This window comes from Zonotrichia leucophrys, chromosome 21 (assembly GCF_028769735.1).
Source record: "Zonotrichia leucophrys gambelii isolate GWCS_2022_RI chromosome 21, RI_Zleu_2.0, whole genome shotgun sequence".
NCBI lineage: Eukaryota > Metazoa > Chordata > Aves > Passeriformes > Passerellidae > Zonotrichia > Zonotrichia leucophrys.
In genome coordinates this window covers 5,161,892-5,186,771 of record NC_088190.1, presented here as the reverse complement: position 1 = coordinate 5,186,771, position 24,880 = coordinate 5,161,892, and the positions used below count along the sequence as shown (strand labels likewise).

Genomic DNA, 24,880 nt, shown 5'->3' with positions numbered 1-24,880 from the left:
TTCAAGTTAAAGAAATAACAAGAACTGGTAAAGCTGACAAGGAAGGAATTGGCAGCCCCTGCAAATCCACTTGGAGACAATTGCTATTTGACTGCCTCTTTACATAAACATTCTCCAATATTCAGCCATGCAAGCAGATTTTCTAAGAAAGAGACTGTGTTCTACCATTACAATCCTTAGTCAGCACTGTTCACCCTAAGATACCTAAGGAGAAAAACCCCATCTCTGTTCCTTCCACTCCCTATTTCCCAGAAACAGGGAAAAACATTGAAAAAAACTAAATCTCAAGCCTCCTCATAGTCTTTGTAAAATAAAGCCCTGTTAAAATGTCAGAGGTCTTCATCAGAATAAACTTTGTCACTGACCAATCCAATAGTGATGATACTGTTTCTGATTCTCTTTCTACAGAGAGTAGTACAAATACAATCCTTCCATTAAAGTACACCAACACTGTGAGGTAAACACACTCCTTTTCTGTATTACTTTCTTTTTTCCTGAATTACCTTGTATTGTAAGAGATGAGCTGTGCAGTTCAATTTGTAAGCAAGGTCTATCATGAAAGACACTCTGGCCTCATTTCCTTCTCTGAACTGCTGGGGTTTGAGCTCCAAGAAGTGACAAGTTTGTGTTTGAGGACACAGGATAAACTTTCAAAATTATAAACAAAGCAACACTGTGAGCATAATTAGAAAAAAAACCCCAACAATGTGAATACAACAAAAGTGACATAAAAACAGATGTTTTTCCTTTTGGAAAAAAAAGGATTTTAATGGTTTTAAAAACTTTCCTGTACAAAAACTGATCAATGACTGGCATTTGCTTCCTCATGGTGGTAACACTTCTAATTACTGTTTCATTTAGCAGCAACTCCCACAGGTCCTGTAACAAAGATTATCTCTTTGGCCAGTGGTGTGTCGAACCCCTGCAAAAGAGTTTAAAAACCACTTTAATTCTTGCAGTAAATTCACTCAAGATTGAAAACCAACCATGTTACAATGATTCTATCAAGAGAGGGCCCTGAGGCTCAGAGCACCCTTCTCCCTCCAGTGCTGCCCTTACCTGGTGTTGCTCTTTTATGACAAAGTAACACACAATAATCAAACCCTGCAAGCTAAACACTAAGTATCTATTCACAATAAGAATGTTCATATTTGGCAGAACTCTTATTCCTCCCAAGCTAGGCAGATGTTCTCCACTTCCACCTTTCTCATCAAAGAAAGCAACTCCCACACCCTTTAACACCAACTTTTACCTCAGCATTTCAAACCTTCCACCCAGTCATTGCATTAATCGAAATTTGTGCATTAATTGTCTTGCATTAATCCTAAATTGTTGTTGTTTTTTCCTTTTTTTTGTCCTTTAAACTGATGTCAGGGTGTGATGCAACCTCTTCCACTGAACATATGCTAAAGTTCCCACAGCAGCAGAGGACAATAGCTGAGGTTCTGGGGCAGGGGTGTGCAAACACTCCAGCTGGATGAGGACAGGATAAAACCCCACCTTTCAGCTTTCCCCACCAGGTAGGACATGCTCCGGTTTCCAGACTGTTGAAGTTTGTTAGTTCCAGCAAATTTCTGCACACAGAAACAAACAAACAAATCAAACATCACCACAGTGAGGTTCCTCCCAAGTATATTCCATGTGCTGCCAGATCTTTTCAATTTCACAGAACTTTGCTCATTGACTTCCCTGTGCTGGTCACAGACTTCCCTAAATATCCATTAAAAGGCAGCACAAAACATTGTGTCCATTCATCAGCAAGTCCATTCATCAAACAATGGTTTGATTATTTATAGGTTTTTTCTTCTTTTCAATCTCAATTAGCAATAAGTAAAAAAATCTCTCAGATGAGACTGTTTCTAATAACAGTACTTGGAGGGGTACATGAGCAACGTGCAAAGCTGACATGGAACCACTGGAATGCCTGTGATTTTTGAGAATTCAATTTGGAACTGGAATTCCTGGTGGTTTGCTGTGGTCCAAATGTCATGCTTGTGATGTACAGAAGCACAGGGGTGAGCAATGTATGAATAGTGGGAAACAACAAGAGAGTCTGAGGGACTCCAAGGAAGCTCCTCCTGAATGGGAAGAAATAATGAATAATGAACTTGGGAATGGAAGCTGCATCTCAGCAGCTGTTAGGGAACAACCTGCAGATGCACAAAATATCATCTGCCCTCCCAGAGAGCCCCAGCTGGGTACATACAGTCACCCACATTTCTGTCCCTCCTTTTCTGACAGGTCCATACCTTGCCTGTGTGAGCTTGCTTGGCAGGATCAAATTGTGGTGATTGTTTTGATTTGCTGCCTCCTAAGAGAGAGAGGAGAGAAGCTGTTATTAAAATTTTCTATAAAGAACAATGCATTCCACAGTGTTCCTCTGATGATGTGGAGGTTTCACTACAGCCTCCCACACAGTAAAATGCTGAACAATCTTTTAAGGGCAGGAGATGTTTTTGAATAGTTCCTTTTTTACAAAGGAGTCAAATCCCCTTTGCCTCTTAGCTCCTGGGTCCAATTAAACAGATAAGAGAAAAGAAACAAAATCCAAATCCACAATCCACTTGGCCAATTATTTCAGGATTTTGTTTCCAAATACAAGAGGAATACTAAAGTGTACATTCCTCAAGCCAATTTTTGGAACTATGTCCCCACTATAAGGTAAGCACAGTGTAACAGCCTGCACTGCACTGGCACCCACACTCACACAGCCCTCTCAAGGCTCAGCTGGGAACATTTTCCACAGTGTGCAGCACTCTGGAAGGGCTCAGATCTTACCTGCAAACACTTTGAAGCTGGAATTGCTGTAATCAAAGGGGGTGAACTGCCTTAGTGCCTCCAGCTCCTCTGGTTGCTGGGTTTTTTTCTGCCGTTTCTTTTCTTGTGTTGGCAGCTCTGCTCCTGTTTCTGCTCCTATTTCACTTGTGTCTCTCTCCTTCTTCCTATTAGCTTGTTCCTGCTATGGAAGCAACCCACAGAATAGAAAAAAGGGTAAGTTGAAGAAAGGACAGTGAAACATCTCATTGGGCAAATTAACTGCCCCATGGAGCCAGGCTTCAGTGACTGCTCTTGCCTTTGGCAATAACAGCATGGGGAGAAATCTCTGTGCTCTTCCTGGGGCCTGAACTGCTATTTTATTGTTTTTGTACCTCACAGTAGAGACTTCTATAAAAAGCTAAATTGTCATTTCACAGGATATGGGAAGCTGAGATCTGCTGTGGCCCCACTGGCATATTTGGGGGAACCTATGCAGAATAATTGCAGAGCCTTAAAGGAAGTGAGGAGCAGTGGGAAACACCCCCTGTGCACACGTGGAGGGATGGGATGATGTGCACAGCACAATTAGCAGGAGCCTGTTGTTACACCCAGGGCAGCACCACACAAAGGCTACTATCAATTATATTGATATTTATAAATATTCAGGTATTTCAGTTACAGGGCTCAGAGTTTCACTCTGAATTATAACAGTCAAGAGGAGCAATGGCTGGAGGAGGAATTCTATGACATACCATGGCTTGCTGGCGAACTGATACAACATTCTGTGCTGGCTTTTTATTCAACTTTTGTGTCTGGGCAGGGGCAGCTATGGAGACAAAGAAGCATTACTGTAAAAAGCAGGAGTAATTTAGCCAGGGGCTTAGAAAAAGCAAGCAAAGCAGTTTTGTATCAAGTCTCAAAACACACCAAGGAAGGGAAGAGTGGCTGTACCTGGCTGCTGGGCTGCTTTCTTATTGGTTTCATTCTTGGGCTTCTTCTGTCCTGGTGCCTGACTCACCAACTTCCATCGATTGCTGATCTGCAAGGAAAAAATATTACCTGGAAACACTTGCTTTAAAGTTTCATGGTAAGAAGTTGTTTATAAACTTGCTAACACATGCTGGTGCTCATTATGAATACAAAAGATCAAATTCAACTGTGAAAGAGATTAAGATCTGCTATACCATGTGAAGTAAAACCAAATGCTTTAAAAGTTCAAAGCTACAAACAATCCTCAAAAACAAATACACATATTTTCAGCAGTTTTCAGCTTTGACAGACAGGGACTATACAGCAGAATGTCTCCAATCCCTGGTTCTTCAAAGGACACAAATGTCACAGAAACATGTTAAGTTTCTCAAATATCCAAGGAGAAAAAAATAAATCTGTATTGCTGAGGGTCCCAATGGAAAATAAACTAGTTATTTGTTTCTTTTGTACTACTTGGCAGGAAATTTTAGCACCAGTCTTACTTCATAAATCTTTGATGATGGGTCAAACTTTGCAGATTGTGAGACATAGGCAGAATTCTCCTCTGGAGGTAGATACTGTAGAGAGGAAAAAAATTTGATTTAAACAGCATGTGACATTTAGCTCATTGCTAAAATGCTACTTGTTGTAAATCAGTGAGTTCATTTGAAGAAATATTCTACAGATAGAACACCTTGTAGAAAAAAAGAAGTCACCACAGCTACCAAGAGAAATACTAAAGAAAAAAACAACTAAAACCCCCTCCCCACAAAACCACAACATCCCCAACAGACCAATCATCAACTGCACCCCAGGAAAAATTTTGGTATTATTTTCTGGTAATTTACCACTCCAAATGTGTAACAGCATTCTATTGTTCTTCTGATTCATTAAAAGAGTAGAATCAGCTTACTAATCCTAGCCATAAAGGACAGATGAAAAACCTGAAAAACCTAAAACTAGCTTAAAAAACCATGGTGAATGGTCTGTTTGCTATGTAGAAAGACTTGGATCCAAGAGGTATTTTAATGTGTTTTGAAAACAATTCCACACATGTGTCTCTGCAGGGACAATCCCTTGATTGCAGTCAGAGAGCAGCAGCTGATGCTCTATCAGGCCCTTCTGATATGGCTGAAAACCAAGCTCAGGGCACCCTCTGCACTGGGGAATCTGAATCCCACTATTGGGAGCTTTTACCATTTTAAATGGATTTTCAAAGGACTCCATTATTAGCTGAGCTTTCCGCTGTGCAGTGGTCAAAGTCTTCTTATTTCCTTTGTTTTCATCACATTCCTTAAAAGAAAAGGAAAAAAAGGAAGAAATATTAACACAAATATTCTTTTTGTTTGCCTACTGCCACTTCATGCCATGTTGCTTCTCACTCTTGAAATTCTACTGAGAGCAGTGACCCTCCAGAGACATGGAGGAACCTTGCTGGCTCCCTAACCCATTTGTTTTGGTTAGGCCTGATGCCTGTCAAAAGTCAGCACCACTGCCAAGCATTCCCAGCTTATTTCAACACTTAAACACAGTTATTAAATCTGTTTTCTATTATTTCAATACTGACACTGTCACAAACATACTGCTTACACTGAATATGCTGACAGTGGTAGTAGCAACAAGACATGTTGATTCTGGCTGATTATCTTGAATATCCTTTGTCCTCTCACTGTCTGAAAAGAGACAAACATCTTCCAAAACCAGTGCAGGGTCTGCATGAAAAGGAGACAAAATTTTTATTAGAGTCTTGTGTATTTTACTGCTCTTTTGTGTCATGAGGTTTCCCTGAAAGTTTTTTCAGGATTGGCTATTTTCCCCATGTCAAAGCTCCATCATTGCATTATTAGCACAGCTTTTAGGTTAACTCTAAATTACCCAAGGCAGAGTTATTCTGAAAATCTTCCATAGGAATCCGTGAGCTGTCATGTGGTCCAAAGAGGGCATTCTCCAGCTTCTGCAGAGAGATTCAAATTATAAACACCATTGATACACTATGATCTATTATTTTCACATACTGCAGAAACACTTTAATGAAAATTCAAAAAAAAGGGATGAAATTCAGAGATGGAATATTCTTAGTGTAGCTCATCTGGCATCAAAAGGCTACCTGTGCAAACACCCATGAGCTAATGAGATGCTGCACTTCATGTACATGACAAGAGAGGAGTCAGCCTTAGAAACTTATCTGAAACCTCTCTTTTTACAGCTCAGTCAATATATTTCAACATACATGAAACTGTCCAGCAGCCAGAATGTTTGCTGATGAAACCTTAAGTGCTGCTTTATGGTGGTTTGTAAAATATCAGTTAACAACTGGTAATATTATGAATCTGGCACAGATAAGTGTCATTATGCTAAAGCAGAGAAACTTGTAAATTGGATGAGAGAAGCAATTTAGCAGCAGGTAGAATTTGGATACATTTGTTTCCAAGTTTAAGGCTTAAGACACAAAGTAAAAATACAATGCAAACAATACCTCAGGGTTGGGCAGAGGTGCTCTCTTCCTGGTTGCTGAAGTCATCTCAGACTAGAATGGGAGAGAAAGGTCAGTCAGTTAAAACCCTGTTTCTTCTAGACTGGCCACCTTATCAATGTCTTCATCACATTTATTACGAGCTAGCAGGATAATAAAATTACTTGTTCTCCTGCAGTGTTTGCATTTGGCTGTACATTCAAACACCTCACACAGAGAGGGCACATTTTTATTCACATATATTTTTTTCACTAAGGATGAAAGCTGCATTAATATCAACATGCTGCTGGTATATTTTAACTAATTAATTTCTTGCACCTAGGTTGGTTCTTTCGCCTAGCATCTGCTGATATATTTTAACTGATTAACTTCTTACACCTAGGCTGGTTCTTTTGCCTCACCATAGCTGTAAAATATTTATGAGTCCATTTACATGGCCAGCAAATTCCACAAGGTGGAGTTCTTCCTCACACAGGCAAATGTGATGTACAGTATAAGACAAGCTGCATTCTGTTCAAGAACTGCTCCAGCTTTCCAGGAAACTACACTGTGTGTAAGCCACTACACAGCAGACAGGCAAGAAGTTACAACACATCTTTTTGTTCTACTAGAAAATTCAGTGTTCAAAAAGCAAATTTCAGCATATACATCATCACAGGTGAGCATTCAGCTCCAGGCCTGGCTTAGGGATGTCAGTGATTAGTCTCCTGTGTGGTACAAGCTATTCCTACCTTGAGAAGAGGCATCTCTCGGGCCTGCTGAATGAGCAGATGCAATTCATTAACCTGCTGCCGAACAAGGGGTGGGACAGGGTTACAGCAAGCAATGATACCCTGGCATTCTCTGCAGAGAGAGGAGGAAAATTCAGTCTGCTGTATTTATGGCTGGTATGTTGGCATTGGCAATTCAAAGGATTTAATCACTATCCTGGCTGTGACAGAGCAAGACAAGTCAGATTAATATCTGTGATAAAATTCTGCACCAGGTTTGTGCAGATGAGGAGAAGCCATCATGTCAGCTCTCCTCATCATCATTTCATTCAGTATTCACCTGCCTTTAAAGATGTATTTTTTTTTATTCTTAAGTATGGTTGTTAGGTGATGAGTGCCAAATGTTTGAGGAAAATATTGTATAAATTGGGTGTTTTAAGGGATCTGTCCCTTGCCATCCCCATTCTTTAGGAACTGCAATAAAAATACAAATAAGTTTTGGGGGCACTCACCCCTGCCTTGCTCTGTAAAAGTGCAGGAATCTCAGAGGGAGTGTGTAACACAGAGCAATGCCAAGGAATGTGGTTCATTAGTGCAATACAATCCAAGTGATGTATCCCAGACATCTGGAGCCTTCTAAAGGAGTACTGCTATTTATTTCTCTTCCAAGCTGAACAGCTATAGAGAAAAGCAGCACTGACAGCTGGAAGGAAGGGCCCAACTGCAGAAGTAATTCCACACTTGGAAGTGAACTTGCTGGATATTAAGATCAAGTAAAACTCCTTCAGTGTGAACAAAACTTACTTGGGCAGCTCCTCTGCAATCTTCAACAGCATATGGTTGGGTAGCACATACCTACAACACAAAGAGGTGGTATGAATGTAATAGAATGTTAAAAGCAATTAAAAACACCTTCAAAGCACACAACTCTGCCCTCATTACAAGGTCTGAGATGATGAAATAATTTAAAAAGAAAAGAAACATAACAGAACTTCTGTGTAACAAGCAGCCTGATGTAGTACAGTAATTTCTAGAGGTAACAAAGTTGTCCCATCTCAAGGGTGGAAGGGGCATAATCCAAAAGATTTACTAAAGCTTTAAGTCAGTGTCCATAACAAAGGACTTCCTACCCTGTGCTCTCATCCTCTTGCCGTGCTATCTTGTCTCTCCATGCAAACAGCAGCCTGAATGCTGCCAGCTGTTGGGTATCAAGGTGTTTTTTCTGCCTCCTGTAGAGATCAAGGTAGGATTCATCTGTAAAGAGGGGCTTGATGTATTTCTGGATAGGAAAAAAAGAAGCACTCATGAGCTTTCTGTATTACCTCTCTTACACATAGAATCTCACACGGACATCAGGGGACTAAATTCACTCAGGTACAATGTGTCTTTAGTAAATTCACCCAGGTACAATGTGCTTTTACTAAATTCACTCTGGTACAATGTGTCTTTACTAAATTCACTGAGGTACAATGTGCTTTTACTAAATTCACTCAGGTACAATGTGTCTTTAGTAATATTCAGTTTTTTCAGGTACAATGTGTCTTTAGTTAGAATGTTCACTACAGGTACAATGTGTCTAATTCACTCTAATTTCTTTACTAATTCACTCAGGTACAATGTGCTTTCTTTGGAATCTTAAATTCACTGTCAATGTGTCTTAGTAATCATGTACAATGCTTTTACTAAATTCACTCAGGACAATGTGTCTTACTAAATCATCAGGATGCACTATTCATTGAAATGTCTTTACTAAATCACATACATGTGTTACTAAAGGACATGATCTTTACTTGATCCTAAATGTAGACTATCGAAAACACATTTTTCATCCACTGTTAGGGGAAATCCACCCTCACCAAATTCAGGAGCAGCTTTGCTATCATCAAGCTTTACTACATCACACAAAGTGTTTTCCACAGGCACCATGGAGTTGTCTATGAATGCAGCTCCAGTGAGGCTTTGTACTTTTAGACCATCCAGCAGAACCAGAAGTGTAACAAATATCTTGGAAAAAACACACCTGAATGCATTGTGAGGCCAAGGAATATCAGCATTCAAAAAAAGAGCAGGAAGGCATCTGAATGCAAGGACCACAGCTGGTGAAAGTGACTGCACATGACTGAGAGTACATGCAGATGTTTTCAGACACACAAAAAGACAAAGCCATAGAATAGGTGCAGGTAATCAAAGCAGGTGAAGCTTTACCTTCAGGCAGATGTCCCTGCTGCGCTGCCACACAACCTGCAGCTGGGTGGGCTGCTCCTTGCCTCTCTCCCACAGCAGCTCCCTCACTTTATCATAGATGTAGAGCAGGTAGTGAGTGTCCTCACGGGCATACCGGATCATTTCTTCTGGCAAAGGGCTACAAAAAGAGCCAGAATTACACCAAGTTATTTCAGCTGTCCTGCCAAACTGTTACTTTTCTCTTAAAGAAACTGTTACTTCTCTCTTAAAAGGCATATTAGGGCAAAATGCATATGAAACATGCCAAGAACTAACATGGAAAATCTGTTTTGGTACTGAAGGATTGGTCAGGGACCAGCAGTAAAATGCTGTGCACTCTCCAGTTCACATCCTTGTTTGTGTGCTGGGGAGCAGAGCTGCTGTGTAGCTGTCATGTGGCACAAGTGCTTGCTATGGTATTTGTCATAGCTCTCTTCTCTCTGCAGAGCCTACAAAATGTAGACTTGAGATATCTGGGGTGTGCAGGGTGCACCTGCATAGTCAAGATCACTGCTCCAACACCATCTGCTCTGCCTGGCACAGGTTATTAAATGTTTTTGTGGGGGCATTAGAGGAGCAAATACTGTCTCTGTGACATTGTAGTGATTAAGAACTGTTCTTAAGTGGGCTTCCAGATTTTCACTACTTCATCTTTGCAGATCTTTCCAAAAAGACCTAATTTAATTTTAAAAAAGTGGGAAAATGTAATACTCAAAAACTTTGGGCACAGCCAGGTAAATGCTGTGCTCATTCAATTTGAGACTAACCCATATTTTTTCCTGCAAGCAGAAGCTCTAGCAATGCAAACAAGGAGATGTGCTACCTTGCAGCTCCAGCCCATCTGAGGGTCAGTTTTTACCGTATTCTCCAGTCAGCCAGCTGGTATTTCTTGTCAGCATCTACATTGCAATACAGCTTCAGCAAGTGATCCAAAGAATGTCTGCCAAGATTGAGGAGACGAGCAGCTTGGTGAGTATCAAACACATTCACCAAGTACAGACCAAAGTCTCTTTGCAGCCATTCCACATCTGAATCAGCACCATGAAGGACCTTGAAAAGCATAAAAATTTGGGGATGATACAAAGAACATTTCCACTCCAGGCTGGTAGTGCTGTGCTTTCACTTGTGTGTCTAGATTTTTTTTCTCTGTTTTTTATTGTTAAGTATAGAACTACTAAATAAGTGCATTTGGCAAGCAATTCACTACTAACATCAAGGAAACAGGCTCCTGAACAAATTATAGTGAAAGCAGAATCAAGTGATCAAGACTGAGCACACAGTGTGACTTTAATTATAAGAAAGTTTAAATCGAGTGATCAAAACCGAGCACACAGTGTGATTTTAACTCTAAGAAAGCTTAAACTAAAACAACAATAATACAAATTTTTAAAAAATCTGGTGAATTTTGCAGCTGACCTTCACAATTGCAGGGTCTGTGAAGGTCTCATTGAGGATGTTCATGTCACTGCGCAGTTCCAGGGTATCAATGATGAAATCTTCTGTTCGGGTGGAAATCTGCATCAGACACGTCAAGCCAAGGAAGCTCCTGTAGGAGTGGTGCTGGAATAGGGAAGAGAGATGGAAGCTGGGATTCATTACAGAAACAATACTATAAAATAAATAAATACTATAAAATAAATAAAAAAATACTATAAAATAAAATGGCATTCTAAATGAGGGAAGAAAGAGCAACAAGACCTCTTTGAGAAAAAAATACACTGGATGAACAAACTTTCTCTTTGCAGTGACTAAGACGACATTAAAAAAAACCAGGATTAATTGAAAGAAGATCAAATTCACTAAGAAGTGGACATCCAGCCCTGCCATTGGAAAACTTCTAATACTGACACAGTTTAATTCAACCTTATAGATAATATCAGACAGATATTATGTCAGGAACTGTCTTTTCATATCAAGGAGTAAAAAAACCAGGAGAAAACCACCCCCCACCCCACCATGAGAAGAATATAATTTTCTCCTAGCTCCTAAAAGTACACGTGTAACTTCTAAATATAAAATGCAACTGGATTACCTCTAAGTCCAAGGCAAATTCTTTACAAGTCATAAGCTTTTCATTTAGTTCTACCAGCTCATCCAGTGTGGTGATAAAATGACAGGGTGTTTCCTCCATGGGCCTGTACATCTGGCAGAGCAAATGAATTAGGCATGGTACATTCACTGTCAACTCCCAATCCCAACCTCCACCCTCAAACATGAAATTTGGCAAGTATGGCTTTAAATGTACTGTATCTGTAGTTTAAAATTAAAGTGGGCACCAACCTGGAGTTCAGGTTTCTTGAGAACTTCATCTGGTGGAGAAAAATGCTCCAGTTCATACTGGTAAGGGTGAGCAAACCTGTGGAAATTAGGAAGAGACAAGCACAGACTAAATTCCAGTCCTCTTTATGAGGACAGAGCACAGAGGCTTTGAGAGCTATGGCAGTTTCCCTCTTCTGTCTCTTTTAAAGCAGATTAATGTAACTGCAGAGGTCTAAAGCAAATCACATACAATGTAGTGTGGCCACAAACACATGCAGAACTGTTATACATGATGAGCATCAGCACAATCTGAGCACACAGGTTCACCCAGGGGACTCCAAGCACCTTGCTGGCAGGTTAGTTTCTTACATGTCTTGCTCAGTTTTCTGCGTCCTCTGCTGATGTATGAAGTCTGCCAAAGCAGCTGGCACATCCAAGTCCTCAGGGCGCTCCTTTCTCTGCCGTCCACTTTTTGTGAGGGCTGAACAACCAATATGCAATAACTGGACTAGGTCCCCCACATAACATGTTCTCAGCCTACCACTATCTCCCCCTCCACCCACCACAAGAGTTTACAAAGTATCAAAAAATCTTAATTTAGTGCAGCTGCTTTTGCTGTCATTTTGTATCTGAAATAACAACTTCGTTACTTGGCTGTTTTTAGGAAGACAGGTGGTGGTTTTGGCTTAAAAGCTTGGATGGAAATTGAAAAATCTTCAGAAAAACTTTTCAAGCCTTCCCAGCTACTGAAAGTACAACTGCAGCAGTGCAGAATACAGATGAACTGGCAGCAGCAGAATGTGTTCCTGACAGCTTTGATAAAGCACCAGAACCAAAGGTAGGCCTACCCAAACACACACTGCAGCTCATCCATCTGAAAGAATATCTGTAAAGCCACCTAGACCAGTCAAGACTTCTCATGCAAATGTGACTCTCATGTATGTTCAGGTGGTAAAAAGCAGCAGCAGATTATCTGTTTGGAACAGATTATTTGCTGTATACCAGCAAGAAGATGCTGTTTGCTGATCTACCCTGTCATCACAGTTATGGAAACAACAGTGTCACCAAGATCACTACACCCAAACGTTCAACATCTCCTGCTATTTGTTTTTATAGTCCATGATTTCTCCTCTAGACTGTAAGGACAGGTTTGTGTCAAATACTTGCAACAAATTACCCCCCAAAAATAAACCCCTTACCTTCAGGCAAAGGCTTCAAAGCATTTGGTTTGACAAAAATTTTAGGTACAAAGGGAGTGTTGGAATTGTCAATCTTTTCACGAAACTTCAGCTGCGGTCGAGAAATATTCTTGGCATGAAGCAGTCGGAATGTTTCAGACTGAGATCTTTTGTGGTACTCTCCTGCCTATTAAAAAAAAAAATCGAGGTAAAACCAACATGATTTACCAGATCTTTTCCTCAGTCTGATCCAACATTCAGAGGAGTTATACCCTATATTTAAAATTGAGTATCTTTTTTCCCAGTAAGGAAAAAAAGCTGGGACTCAAGATCCTGAATTCATAAGCACAGGAAAGGCTGTTGAGCATGTGAAACTGAAAGCACAAAGATTTCAGAACCAAGTTTGAATGAATAGGAGAAAGAGAAAAAGAGAGAGGTACTTAGAAGGAACATTTAACTGCTCAACTCCACTGGAGAACTGGTAGAACATCTGGGAGAACAGCTGGGCTAACACAGCCAAACTGAGCCTGGGGGCCTCACCTTACGGTTCCAGCTGGACACAATCATCTGTGGGGGCTGTAACCCAGCTGGCAGGACTGGCTGCTGGTTTCTATTCACTCCTGATGCTTCATCCAATAAAATACTCTAAAATCCAGAAAAACAATGTGAAGCACCTGTTAAATCACCACACTTAGACACTCTAGTCAGACTGAGTAAAGAAAATCATGTAGGTAGGTATCTCCACAGCCATCTCCCCCAAATTCTGTGCAACACAAGACAGACAAACATGGGAGGAGTATGTTGAAGATCAGGGGGAAGAGTTTCCTCACAGAAGCACTCTCAAATGTACAGACATGTTCTCAGGCTGTGAGGATTTTATGTCAAACTGCATTTAGTTTCCTCACACATCCCATATTACCTTCCCTCCCCTTGGCTCTCCTACCTTAGCTGCTGTGATCTCTGGCCTGGCATTTGGAAGGGTTTTTAAAATAAAAAGGGAATACATAAAATTGAGGAAATAGTGACTGATTGTGGAAGCTGTGCCACTAAAGTTCTTGCAACAAAAAAATAAAAGAAAGCTTGTGGCAGCAGAACACTTTTTAAGCACCACATCCAGAAATAATTTGCTTACCACTCTTTCAAGAATGACATCATTGGAGTCAACCAGCATATCAAACTTATCTTCCAGCCCTGTCACTTTGCTGGAATCTTGCATGAGGCTCCGGCAGCCGTGGTACTGCATCACCTGGCTCATGCTTGCAAGAGAACAGCACAGCTGTCAGCAGTCTGAAAGCAGGCTATCTAAACATTAAAACATCCAGTTCTCTTACAGTTTCTTACACTTTAAAGAAGTCAAATTACAGTTTCTACACTTTACAGTTCTACATTTTATAGTTTCTACACTCTTACAGTTTCTACACTTTAAAGAAGTCAAATTATAGATATCATCACATGAAAAGAAATCAAATTATAGATATCATCACAGGAGCAGTAAATAGAAAAAGCAAGTATACAGTATTAGAGTGTTAGAATTAGGTTCTCACAAACATGACTTTTAAAATGGACAGGATCAGGTGCTCCTCTCTGCACAGCTCCTCATGGCAATATAATGAAACGCCCTCTTTAAGCTCGCCACTTCAGCTGCCAAGTGCTAGAGATGCAGCTAAAACTGGATGTATGAAATAAACCACCTATGGCATGTCTGAAGGTGCCCAAGAAGGGGCTGCCCTCTGGTTTGGAGTGCTGTCCGATTTTCGGCTGTTTGGATGGCCTGGAAAGGCCCGGGGTGGCCGTGGGGCAGCCCGCGTATCAAAGGACGAGAAGAGGCTTCAGTTCTTCTTTCGGTCTCTGTGTTTATTAATTGTTTATCTAAAAGATTTTCTTTCGGCCCGACAGAGCTCTGCTCAGCAGCCAGCCATGAGCACACTGTCTCGCCCTCCGGGCAGTCACCTATCTTTATACCCAAAGTTACGTATACAATATTTATCATTTTTCCCCAATACCTTTTACCCTTATTGCCCGGTGCACTTTTAGTAATGACCAATCCCAAAGTGCCACCATCACCACAGAAGATGGAGGAGAAGAAGGACAGGACACGCCCCAATTCCTCCATCTTACTTCTCTAAACCCCCCTGTACAGAAATCCTAAACCCTGTGTTTCACCCTCTAATTAACTCATCCCTTCACCATTCACCCCGGTGAAACCCTCCTATCCTCATACAGGTGTCGTCTCCTGTGTAGGATCAAAGTCCAGCCACCAGACACTTCTGGCAACATTCCAGGACTCCCGAGCCCCCCAAGGGTGGTCTCGGTGACACCTCAGTCCTGAGGTGCTGAGATCCCACAGAGTGCCAGCTGGCAGCAGCAGCCCCGAGGTGCAGCAGGGCCCTTACCAGCGGAGCAGGCGGTCGCTCTGGGTGCTGCAGTAGGCGCGGAACCCAGGGAAGCTGCAGTAGAAATCGTACTCGTCTCCAGGCTGGGGGAGCCCGTTGGATGCTTTTGTTGCAGCCACCACTGTGCCCAGAGCGTACTGTGAAAGAAGAACGTTATCAGCTTTTTGTCAGTGTTTTGTTTGTGTTTACTCAGGATACTCTTTGATAGAAATGCACTTTGCCTGGTTGGTTGGAACTGCGTGGTTTTGCACCAGGAGTAACTTCACATACTTATTTAGTGTGAAAAATGCATGTATTTTATAATTGGCTTTTGGCAAATATTCAAATGAATATTATATGTGTTGTGTTAGAAGGTAATGCTGTATTAATTCTCTTAAGTACTGTGTTATAGTTTTATATAGTTTTATATAACATTATAAAAAATGTTAAAATAGAAACTGTGCTATGTAAGATACTTTTTTTAAAGAAAGGACTCGCAGTGAGATAGCAGCCACAGGACACCTGAATCTTTCACAGAAAAAGAATTGATTGCTCCATTATCAGAAGAAACGAACTTCTTCCCACCTCAAAGGCACTGTTAGGATTCAGAGGAAGAAGTTGATGATGACCAGACAGAATCCTGTATTTGAATTGAATTTATGCATCATGTATGAGGTGTATGAATATGCAACAGGCTGCTGCTTTTAAGGGTTAATCCTCTGTTAACGTGGGTGCTTTTTCAGGCTCAGAAAAAGGTACCTGGACACCCATAACTCTTTGTTTTTATTGTCTCATATTGTCCTAACTCAAATTGTCCAAATTATTATTACTCTAATTGTATTACTATTTTTATAACCATTTTATTACTATTAAACTTTTAAAATTTTAAAAACAAGTGACTGGCGTTTTTCACATTTAGACAGCTTTAAATAATGAAAGTCCAAAAACTTCATTATAGAACTACTAAATTATTATAGAAGTACTACTGATCATCCTCCAGTGATGAGGCACTGAGAGGCTCCCCAGGGAATGGTCATGGCCCCAAGGCTGCCAGAGCTCCAGGAGCTTTAGGAAAATCCTCTCAGGCACAAGGTGGGATTGTAGGGGCGTCTGTGCAGGGCCAGGAGCTGGACTCCTGGATGATCCCTGTAGGAGTCTTCCAACTCAGAATATTCTACAGTTCTAAACCAGCAGGAACGCAGATAATTACTTTATTACTCTAACAAAACACCCCAAATCCCCGCAACGCTTCCTATTTGAAATCTGGTAGCCATTCCCTCTCCGGCATCAGCATCGTGCACAGGTAAAACACACGGGGGCTGACGCTGCCATTTATAAGGCATGGGACAATTCTCATCGCGACAATCCCCCACGAGGGTCCCGATTCCATGGCATTTCCAGGAACCCCCGGTGGCTGACAAGGCCAGGGCCCGACCCAGGCCGGTAACAGGTCCCGATACACCCCTCTGGCTCCCGCAGCAGCCAGCCCGGCCCACACCTTCCTCCTGCCATTGGGGACACCCTACAGGTGCCTCCCGCTCCGGCTGGGATCCCCACGCGGCCCCCGCGGGACAGGACTACAGCTCCCGGCATGGCCCGAGCGCACACGGCACGCCGGGAGCGGTAGTGCCCCGCCCGCCCCTCTCCCACCGCACCTTGACGAAGGCGTCGGGGCTGTCGAAGCCGGGCAAGGCCGACATGGTGCTGCTTCCCTCCGTGCCCGGGGGCATCCTGGAGCTGCCCGGCTGCCCCGCCGGGCTCCCCTCACGGCCGGCTGCCGCCATGTTGACGCGCAGCGCTGTCGCGAGAATCGGGCGCTGTCGCGAGAGCGCAGCGGTGGCGGCCGGAAGGGGGAGCGGAGAAGAGCGGGGAGTGCAGGCGCCCCCAGCGGCAGAACGGGGCAGGACAGCCCCGTGTGGGCTGGGAGGGAGGCGCTGAGGGGAGTCCTGAGGGGCGCCCGGCCGGGCTGCTGTGCGGCAGATTCGGCCTTTTTCCCCGAAACACCCCCGTGTGGGATGGGAGGAAGGCGCTGACGGGAGCCCTGATGGCCCGGCCGGGCTGCGGTGTGGCACATTCGGCCTTTCTCCCCACAAACACCCACCGGGGGGACCCAGCACCAGAAGGGAAGGGACGCAGAGGGATCATCAGCTCTCGGACACCCCAATAATCCCACCTTGCACCTGAGAACGTTGTCCAAATGCTCCTGGAGTTCTGGCAGCCGTGGGCAGTGCCCATTCCCTGGGGAGCCTGTTCAGTGTCCCACCACCCTTCTTTTCCTGATATCCAGCCTAAAACTCCCCTGACACAGCTCCAGCCGTTCCCTGGTCCTGTCCCTGTCACCACAGAGCAAAGATCAATGTGTGCTCATCCTCTTCCCCTCAGGAGGAAGATGCAGACTGCCATCAGTTTCCCCTCAGTCTCCTCCAGGCTGAACAGACCAAGGACCCTCAGTGGCTCTTCTTCCCATCTTTGTGTCCCTTCTTTGTACACTCTAGGGGCCTAAAAATCTTTCTTATATTGTGTCCGTGATAGCCACACCAATGCCCAGAAAGGGGCAAGGGCCAATACCCAAATTTGTGACTGCCACCTCCCATTTCCCATTTTTGCAGTGCAGCATTTGCACAAGCAGCTGGGGAAGCCCAGGAAATCCCGTCCAACACTCCATGCTGTGCCCCTGAGCCCAAGGAAACTGATGTTCTTATCACACAGATGGCATCACATCTTCTGGAAAGCAAAAATTTAGGGGTTGCACAGTCATAGTTTGTTTATACAACTGACAGACTTCATTCAGCTGCTGTCAGAAGGGAAATAAAGCAAATGACACAAACTGATGCACAAAAAGACAAATCAATGGCAACAGGAACCTTAAAAAAAAATTGTAATCTGCTTCCCTGTCCCTGCCTAAGAAAGACTTAGGAATAAACAAAAACACAGCCAAAGTGTTAACATTTTGATGTAATTTATTGGCACAAAAATATGCAAATACAACATGGCATCTAAACATGGCTACTCTGTTGTATTTTGTGCATTGTTTTTAATATTTTTAATTCATAAATCATAACTTCACCTTCAACCTCATGTTTAATAGCCATTATTTTCTGTTTCAAGTTACAACCAGTTCTCCCCCATCTGCCTCCTGTGCCAAACCCAAACTTTCCCTAGTTACTTCCCAACACTGCTTTTTAACCCAGACACTGCAGGAGGCTCCTAAGTGGTTTATTTGTACCCTGCAACCAATGTGCCACCGACCACTCTGCACAGAGGCACCCCAACTTTGCTCAGGCTCAAGGTTTTCAAATCTTGGATGTGCTCAAAACCCTGATCTAGTCAGAAACACAAATCCTGAACTAGTGTAATGAGCAGAGAGACGATTTTCAATTTTGGGCCAAGAATCAAGTTTGAAAACAAGGTACAGGAGGAAACAATGGTAAAATTCTACTTATCTCTCTTTCCAGTTATGCAGCTCCCCCCAAACCTAAATGAAGCCTCCTGCACAAGCTCACTGCACCCACATCAACAGGAATGACCAGGGCAATAATTACTGCAAGTTACTTAGTTACATTGCAAAGTGAGTGAAAACCCGTATAGTTATTTTCAATGGATCTCCAGTTCCCCAAAGACAAAGTGGAACCATAGACATCTGTGGTACAATCAGTCTTCACTGTCCTGGAAACCCAAATCAAGTGTTTTGTTTCAGACAGCTTGTTTTTCCAACAGCAGCTATACATTGGCTTACACCAACTTTTAATATACAATAACTCTTTTCATTTACATTTAAAAATATTTGACAAAGGCTGTATTTCAGTCCAACGTTCCATTCGTGTTTGTAGAAGAGCAAGTTTGGAGTGAAAAAGCCTCCAGAATAAAAGGCTGTGCATACTCTGGAATCTCCTGTTACCAGAAAGGACACCTAAAGAAAATAAAGATATTGTAATGAAGTTGACTTGCATGTAGTTTCACAAAGACAACACTGAGAAGGACTGAGATTCTATACAGACTAGGCACCATCTGAGCACAGGCAAAGTTGCCAGGTGATCTTTATCACTTTTAAACATTAGCAGGAAAGAGATTTATTTCCTTAAGCATAGTTCTAAGTTATCTAACTCTCAAAATGACACTAAATCATCTCTGTTTTATCCTTTAGTGTAGCTGAAAGCACTGACCACCACATTCCTTATTTCAAACATTTAAAATGTAAAATCCTTGTCACTGCTTATAACAGCAAATTTCCTAGAGACTGTCAATATCTATTGCCATGGGCTTGCAGAATCTACCAGATCAGATGCAGGATGTGCTGTGGCTCCTACAAATAAACTGCTCCAGTGAGGTTCTCTTTAGCAGGTCCCTGCTCAGACTGTTCCAGAGGAGTTTTGCCAGGTTAGCTGAGTGACAAACTCACCATCCAATGTAGCACTGGCACAGGTTCTCATGAGAAGTTGCTTGTTTGATGAGCAGTTCTACTTGTGTGGGTACATCGAGGGTTTCGTCATGAGAGAAGTCCCGACCTTTGAAATTAAAGGATGAAAAAAACCACAAAAGGAGTCACAAATCTTGGTTCTAATTCCTTCAAGTACATTTTCTGCCAGGTGGGGAGAATTTTCTTATAAACTTTAAAAGTGTAAAATTTTGCAACCAAATGCTGCAAACTATGAAGCCAGGACAGTAGAAAATCAACTTTCACTAACCAGCTAATACATGCAAAATATTAAGTCTTTGTAGTTACAAACACCTCTGTACTTTTCAGTTCAAACTTATTTGCATCTAAATGCAGGCAGAGTACTTAGGGTTTGGACAAAACCAGGAAAATGGCCTCATCCACTTAATCAGAATATGCTAAATTAAAGGTTTAATACAAAATACAAACACTAAGGACAGTGCTGATCCATCAGATTTTAAGTTTCTTTTATATAAACAAAACCAAACACTCACCAGTGAGCTTATCTCGAACCCTGTTGATGATCTGAATTGCCTTCTTATTTAGAGCTTCTGGCTTCACCAGACCATCTCCTACTAAAAGAGAGAAACAGGACACAGAATAAGCACTTGATCTGAGCAATAAAAGCATTTGTACTGCTGTTAGATGTGTCCTTTCCAAACACTATTTTGAGAGCAAACCTAGATGCATTTTCTACAGATACAACTCTTTGTGGGAGCTGAGAACACAGATCATTTTTATGCTGACAAGAGACTGTCCCATCTCAAATCATTTGGATAATGATGGAATTTTCTGATCTAAGAACAGCTTTTGGATCAGTATAGAAACAACAATGAAACTCACTGAAGGAATGGATGGATTCAGGCACTGTGGTTCCAGTTTTTTTGTGGGATGTCTCGCCCAATTCCACACTGTCCAACATTTCTATTGAAAACAACATGAAAACAACAAAAGCATAAATGTGAAGCTGAAAAATTCTTCTGGAAACATTAGCAAGACTGCTAATCAGCTCATTTGAAAAGCATATTTGTGACATCTTCCATCTTTTCTACTCACCTACTGACTGACTGGTTGAGTAGGAGTCTGTTCTTGTTCGGGAGCGCTTATTGCCCTTTGTGTTTGCTGCAAGAAAACAAGGAGTTGGAAAGGATGAACTGGACTTCCAGTGTTTCAGAGCAAATTTGTCCACAAAAAATACAGATATGGTTGCCTTTTTCCTTCTCCAGATTTGATGTCACCTGAAAATAATTCCCATCTCCTGATCACTGCTGTCATTTCATATTAAAATCCCTAAAGCTGTGTGCACACAGCAATAGCACATGCAAACTAGGAGTTAGATCAGACTGCTTGAAAACACACAGGATTTCAGGCTTCTGGATTTCTTGTATGCATATTCTCTTGCTGTCAGTATTTTATCAGAATCACTTACTGTCCATCAATCTCCAGTTCAACAAGGGATCATAGACAAAGGCCTCCAGCACAGCCATGACGCTGTCCTTGTGCTCACGCAGCACCTCCATCACTGTGTGACACGTGATCCTATAGTTCCCATCGAGGCCTGTCACCTTTGCAAGGAAAAGAAATCAATCAACCTCTTTGTTCACTCTGCAAGTACAACCCCAACCCTCAGGGAGCAGGAAGTAGCTTTGAACTGGAGTTGTCCATGCTTTGTTCATTAATAGAACAAGACATACATTAATTACAAACTAAGAAGCTCTCTTCTCCATGAGGATGATCTTTATAAAGTACCATGCAAGTGACTGTGTCTGCTTGATAGAAACAGCTGTTTGAAATGGGGAAACTAAGGAAGGCCTAAGAAATTGGAGGAATTTCAGGTAGTTTAATTTCTAACTAAAAAGTTGCTTTGCACTGTAATGTACTGCAGATATCACAGGCAATGTTTTAACTCACAGAAAACCAAGCTGAAATATTAACACCTCAGGTTCTTGAGGAGTGGTAAAGTTTAGCCACAACAAAAAAAAAATACAGGAGAAACTGAGAAATGGTTGCCATTTTCCCTAAGAACAGTCCCCTCCAAATCAGAGGGAATTCTTACCTCCATAGCATTTGTCAGCATCCTTGTTAATCTAAATGGAATCTTCTCAGGGAACTTTTCTCTTGTCATTGCAACCTAAACACATGATGAGGGAGAACAAGTAAATTAATAGCTAACTTACTTTTAAAAAGTTATTAAAAATTAACTTTTAACCTAACCCAGCATTAAGATCCCAGTATTAAGTACTGGGATATTTTTGCTACAATCTTGAAGGTTTTATTCCAAATAGGAAATGAAGTCACAGTTTTATGTTCCTCAGTTTTCACAAATTACTCGGAGAAGCTGGATGATAAATTTGATAACAAAGGGAAAACTCAGGTGCTCAGCAACACAGACTGCCTATCAGCAGCTTAAATTGCTCCAAGAAATGTCATGGAAGTGAAACACTTCCATGAAATTTCCATTAACACTTCTTTGCTTGTACCAGTGGTCAGCTAATCCCCATGACATGCTTCTGAGATAAAGTGTCTTTTATTTTATAGGAGGCTCAAAAGAGAGCCAAAGGATTTGCCCAGGATCAGACTCCAAGGTCAGTTTGTCCTGGTTTATAGAATGATTTCTGTTCCACCAGAAAATGTGAAATATTACTGAAAATGTCATGTCCAAATACACAGGCTTACCTCAAAACAGTCCCCAAAGTCGATATGCAGGATCTTTCCACTCAGTCTGTCTAACATCAGATTGGAAGGGTGTCTGTGGTGAAGGAGTGGGAGAAAAACCAGACCATCAGTGACAGACCATTACAAAAACCCAAAGTAAATCACAGCAGCTTCAATATATTTATCTTCATGAACAAGAACAGCCAGTGGTAGCTTGCTTGTCTGAGATCTTCAATCTCAGCATGAACAGGAAACTTTCCTGACAGTGTGTTTTGTAATTATCTCTCACAAGTAAGAGATTTTCTCACCTTGGAAGATAAATAACCTCCTGAACAAGAATGATCACTGCATTTCTTGGATATGAATGTTTATTTTTCAGTTAGGATAAATTTTTCCACTTGTTTTATGCTTTTTCTTTTTTTAAAGTGTAGAAAAATATAATGTATTATGCTGCACTTGAAGTAACACAAATTCTTTTACCACCAACAGAGAAGAAAATCAATCCAGACTAGCTAAAACTACAGTGCTGAATTCATGCTTACATCTTCCAATTTTGTCTTAATTCAATTTTCAAAGGTTTATAACTTCATGTTAGAGACTTTAAAGTTCAGAAATAAGAGCTCTTGTTAATAAAACATTTAAAGGTTTAGCTGTTTTTGCATTACAGATTTTAAATCAAATATACATTGTTTTTAAAAGTATTTTGGAAGTTATATTGTTAATAAAATGGATGGAGAAAGATTTCCCATTCTGTGAAAGGGCAAAATTACAACTTGTGGTCCTTAATGTAGTTCCATGTGTATTCATTTCAAAAAGGAAGAAGGTCTTGTACTCAAGATACACAAACTGCATCTCATACCTGCAGTGCTGAAAATAACACTAAAATAATAATTAAGACCTGAAAGATGGTATCACTATAACTCAGCAGAAACCACAATGGAAGATGTCATCACAAGAACAGATTCAGGAATGAACTGATGCCTTCACAATCTGTGCTTTTAAATAAAAGAAACCTTTACAGCTTTTCTTACCTGTCCCCAAGGCCCAAAATGTACCCAACCATTGACATCACAGCCAGTGAACGGGTGTAATTTGTTCTTCTGTCAAACCATACCTACAAGTGGAGAAAAAATAGAAATAAACAAAATATGAAAAAACCAAAATAAATACAAAATAAAAATAAATAAAATATAATAAAAAAATACAAAAAATACAAAAAAAAATACATGTTCTGCAGTGATACAGCTGGGGTTTAGGATAAATAAACTCCCATCTCTCACTCATTCTGCAGAGAAGATAATTACACACTCTGCTGTTTGCCAGTTCTTGTGCTGCACTCACCTCTGAGCTTGGACTTTTCAACCACAGCAGTTTGGCAAGGTCATCCCCAGCTGTGTTGTTGACAGCGTGTTCAAATACTTCTACTTTCTGCATCAGAGTCAGGTGGTCATAGTCTGGAGCCATCTGTAATTCAGAAGTGACATTCAGCAAGTTAAAAAGCCACCTCCAGTGGCTTCTGGTTGTACTGTGAGAAACACAGTCATCATAAATAATTTCATTTCAAGTTTATACTTAAATTATTTGTAGAGTGACCAGTATGTTTCAAATACATCAAGATAATCACACAACAGTGAAGAATTGTTTTTAAATGGGATGGCAAATGGTTTAGTATCCACAAAGTCAGTAGCCCATAGCCTGTTGGAGATTTTTTCAGGGATGGCCTAGAAGGCAGCTGTGAGGAGCAGGTTCTCACAGCCTGTTTCTGTGAATAGCAGAGGTTCTCAGGTTATTTTTAATTACAAGTAAAGGTGACAAAAATGAAGGCCTTGAGAGCCTTGCACATCAGAGTTCTCAGACAGCTTTCTCATAACAAGTGGATGTTCTATCTTTGGCTGTTTTGGGAAAGCAAGAATAATTTTGAGAACCCAAATCTTGGTATTGGAAACATAAGGAGGGGTTGGTATGTTATCTCTGACCTATTGTGAGCTCAGATTTTGCAATATGCATGAAGTGAATTAACACTGTTATAAAAGGTGCCTGATTGATGAATAAAGGGGAGTCGATGCTGACCAATGCAAGGTGGGTCGTCTCCCTCCGACTTCAATAACAGCCCTGTTTAACTAAAAAACTGCACAGGTAAGTATTTTTCAAAAAATCATTATCCAAATAAGTGTTTGGGGCTGGAAAACCCTTTCGTTTTTGGCAGGAAATTTCAAATTTTCTAGTATTGTTCAGTTTCTCCAATCTGTCCAATTTTGGTCCTGCTGCTTAGACACAATGTTTGTAATTCCAGCAGCACAGCACCTTGTATGAGACACACCACAGCCATGCAAAATTCCCAACACACATCACTTACCAAATGGCAACAACTTGTGCTCACTAACTCTCATCTAAATATGTTTTATTTATTGTAACAATCAGAAAAGAGGCAGAGGAAGAAGCCTTGCATAGTTTTCCTTCACTAAGACACTGGTGGGCTCTAAGAATGGACCAGAGCCTTTGCTCCTTACCCTGAGCATGATGCGGTGCTCGATGTTGAGCAGGATCTTTTTCTTCTCCCTGTAGTCCCGGATGAGAGCGTGCAGGGTGTCACAGTGGGGCACCCAGCCAATCAAGCCTGAATTTGTAGACAGTGGAATGACAGCATATCTCTGGATGCTGTGGGAAAAAATAGAAAATCACAGCTCAAATTGTTGTAGATTGTAACTTAATATTTGAGATGCTTAAAACAACTACTGCTAAATCTGATTCTGGTTCAAATTGTCAAATGTTGCTCTGCTTGTCTTTTCAAAGAGACTTCAAACATCTGTTTTGCACAGATTGTTGCCAGGTAATCTACAGACAAGCTC

The 24,880-nt window shown here is 41.4% G+C and overlaps 2 protein-coding genes across 3 annotated transcripts in view; both read right to left on the bottom strand.

Moving 5' to 3' along the window:
* Window positions 1-758: 758 nt before the first annotated feature.
* Window positions 759-16,758, bottom strand: EXOSC10 (exosome component 10). 2 transcript variants are annotated; one of them, XM_064730708.1, is made up of 25 exons: window positions 16,597-16,758; window positions 14,963-15,099; window positions 13,702-13,825; window positions 13,110-13,214; window positions 12,591-12,756; window positions 11,761-11,872; window positions 11,413-11,488; window positions 11,165-11,275; window positions 10,549-10,692; window positions 9,992-10,182; window positions 9,115-9,271; window positions 8,040-8,188; window positions 7,714-7,764; window positions 6,931-7,042; window positions 6,203-6,253; window positions 5,602-5,680; window positions 5,317-5,438; window positions 4,924-5,019; window positions 4,230-4,304; window positions 3,709-3,796; window positions 3,510-3,583; window positions 2,779-2,959; window positions 2,250-2,311; window positions 1,501-1,574; window positions 759-922 (listed from the first exon to the last, which is right to left on the bottom strand). In XM_064730708.1, the coding sequence occupies exons 1-25, from the start codon at window positions 16,723-16,725 to the stop codon at window positions 892-894; spliced, it is 2,697 nt and encodes an 898-aa protein (XP_064586778.1). In that variant the 5' UTR covers window positions 16,726-16,758; the 3' UTR covers window positions 759-891. The 2 variants fall into 2 exon arrangements, with proteins under 2 accessions (XP_064586778.1, XP_064586779.1); XM_064730709.1 differs by having other exon boundaries at window positions 5,317-5,399.
* A 1,125-nt stretch (window positions 16,759-17,883) lies between these two features.
* The window catches only part of MTOR (mechanistic target of rapamycin kinase), a 73,547-nt gene continuing 66,550 nt past the window's right edge, over window positions 17,884-24,880 (bottom strand). Inside the window, exons 48-58 of the mRNA XM_064730460.1 lie at window positions 24,542-24,689; window positions 23,373-23,495; window positions 23,063-23,145; window positions 22,053-22,125; window positions 21,433-21,507; window positions 20,806-20,941; window positions 20,433-20,498; window positions 20,220-20,300; window positions 19,871-19,951; window positions 19,341-19,446; window positions 17,884-18,851 (exon numbers count right to left, since the gene is read on the bottom strand). Coding sequence (XP_064586530.1) covers window positions 18,836-18,851; window positions 19,341-19,446; window positions 19,871-19,951; window positions 20,220-20,300; window positions 20,433-20,498; window positions 20,806-20,941; window positions 21,433-21,507; window positions 22,053-22,125; window positions 23,063-23,145; window positions 23,373-23,495; window positions 24,542-24,689 — 988 coding nt within the window. The 3' untranslated portion in view covers window positions 17,884-18,835. The remainder of the gene's footprint in view (window positions 18,852-19,340; window positions 19,447-19,870; window positions 19,952-20,219; window positions 20,301-20,432; window positions 20,499-20,805; window positions 20,942-21,432; window positions 21,508-22,052; window positions 22,126-23,062; window positions 23,146-23,372; window positions 23,496-24,541; window positions 24,690-24,880) is intronic.

Excerpts from the sequence above, each read along its gene's own strand:
- EXOSC10 (XM_064730708.1), bottom strand. The coding sequence starts at position 16,725 with ATGGCGGCAGCCGGCCGTGAGGGGAGCCCGGCGGGGCAGCCGGGCAGC. Across the intron at positions 5,439-5,601 it reads TCAGAATAACTCTGCCTTGG|ACCCTGCACTGGTTTTGGAA; the intron begins GTAATTTAGAGT and ends CTTTTCATGCAG. Across the intron at positions 4,305-4,923 it reads TTGAAAATCCATTTAAAATG|TATCTACCTCCAGAGGAGAA; the intron begins GTAAAAGCTCCC and ends TCCTCTCTACAG.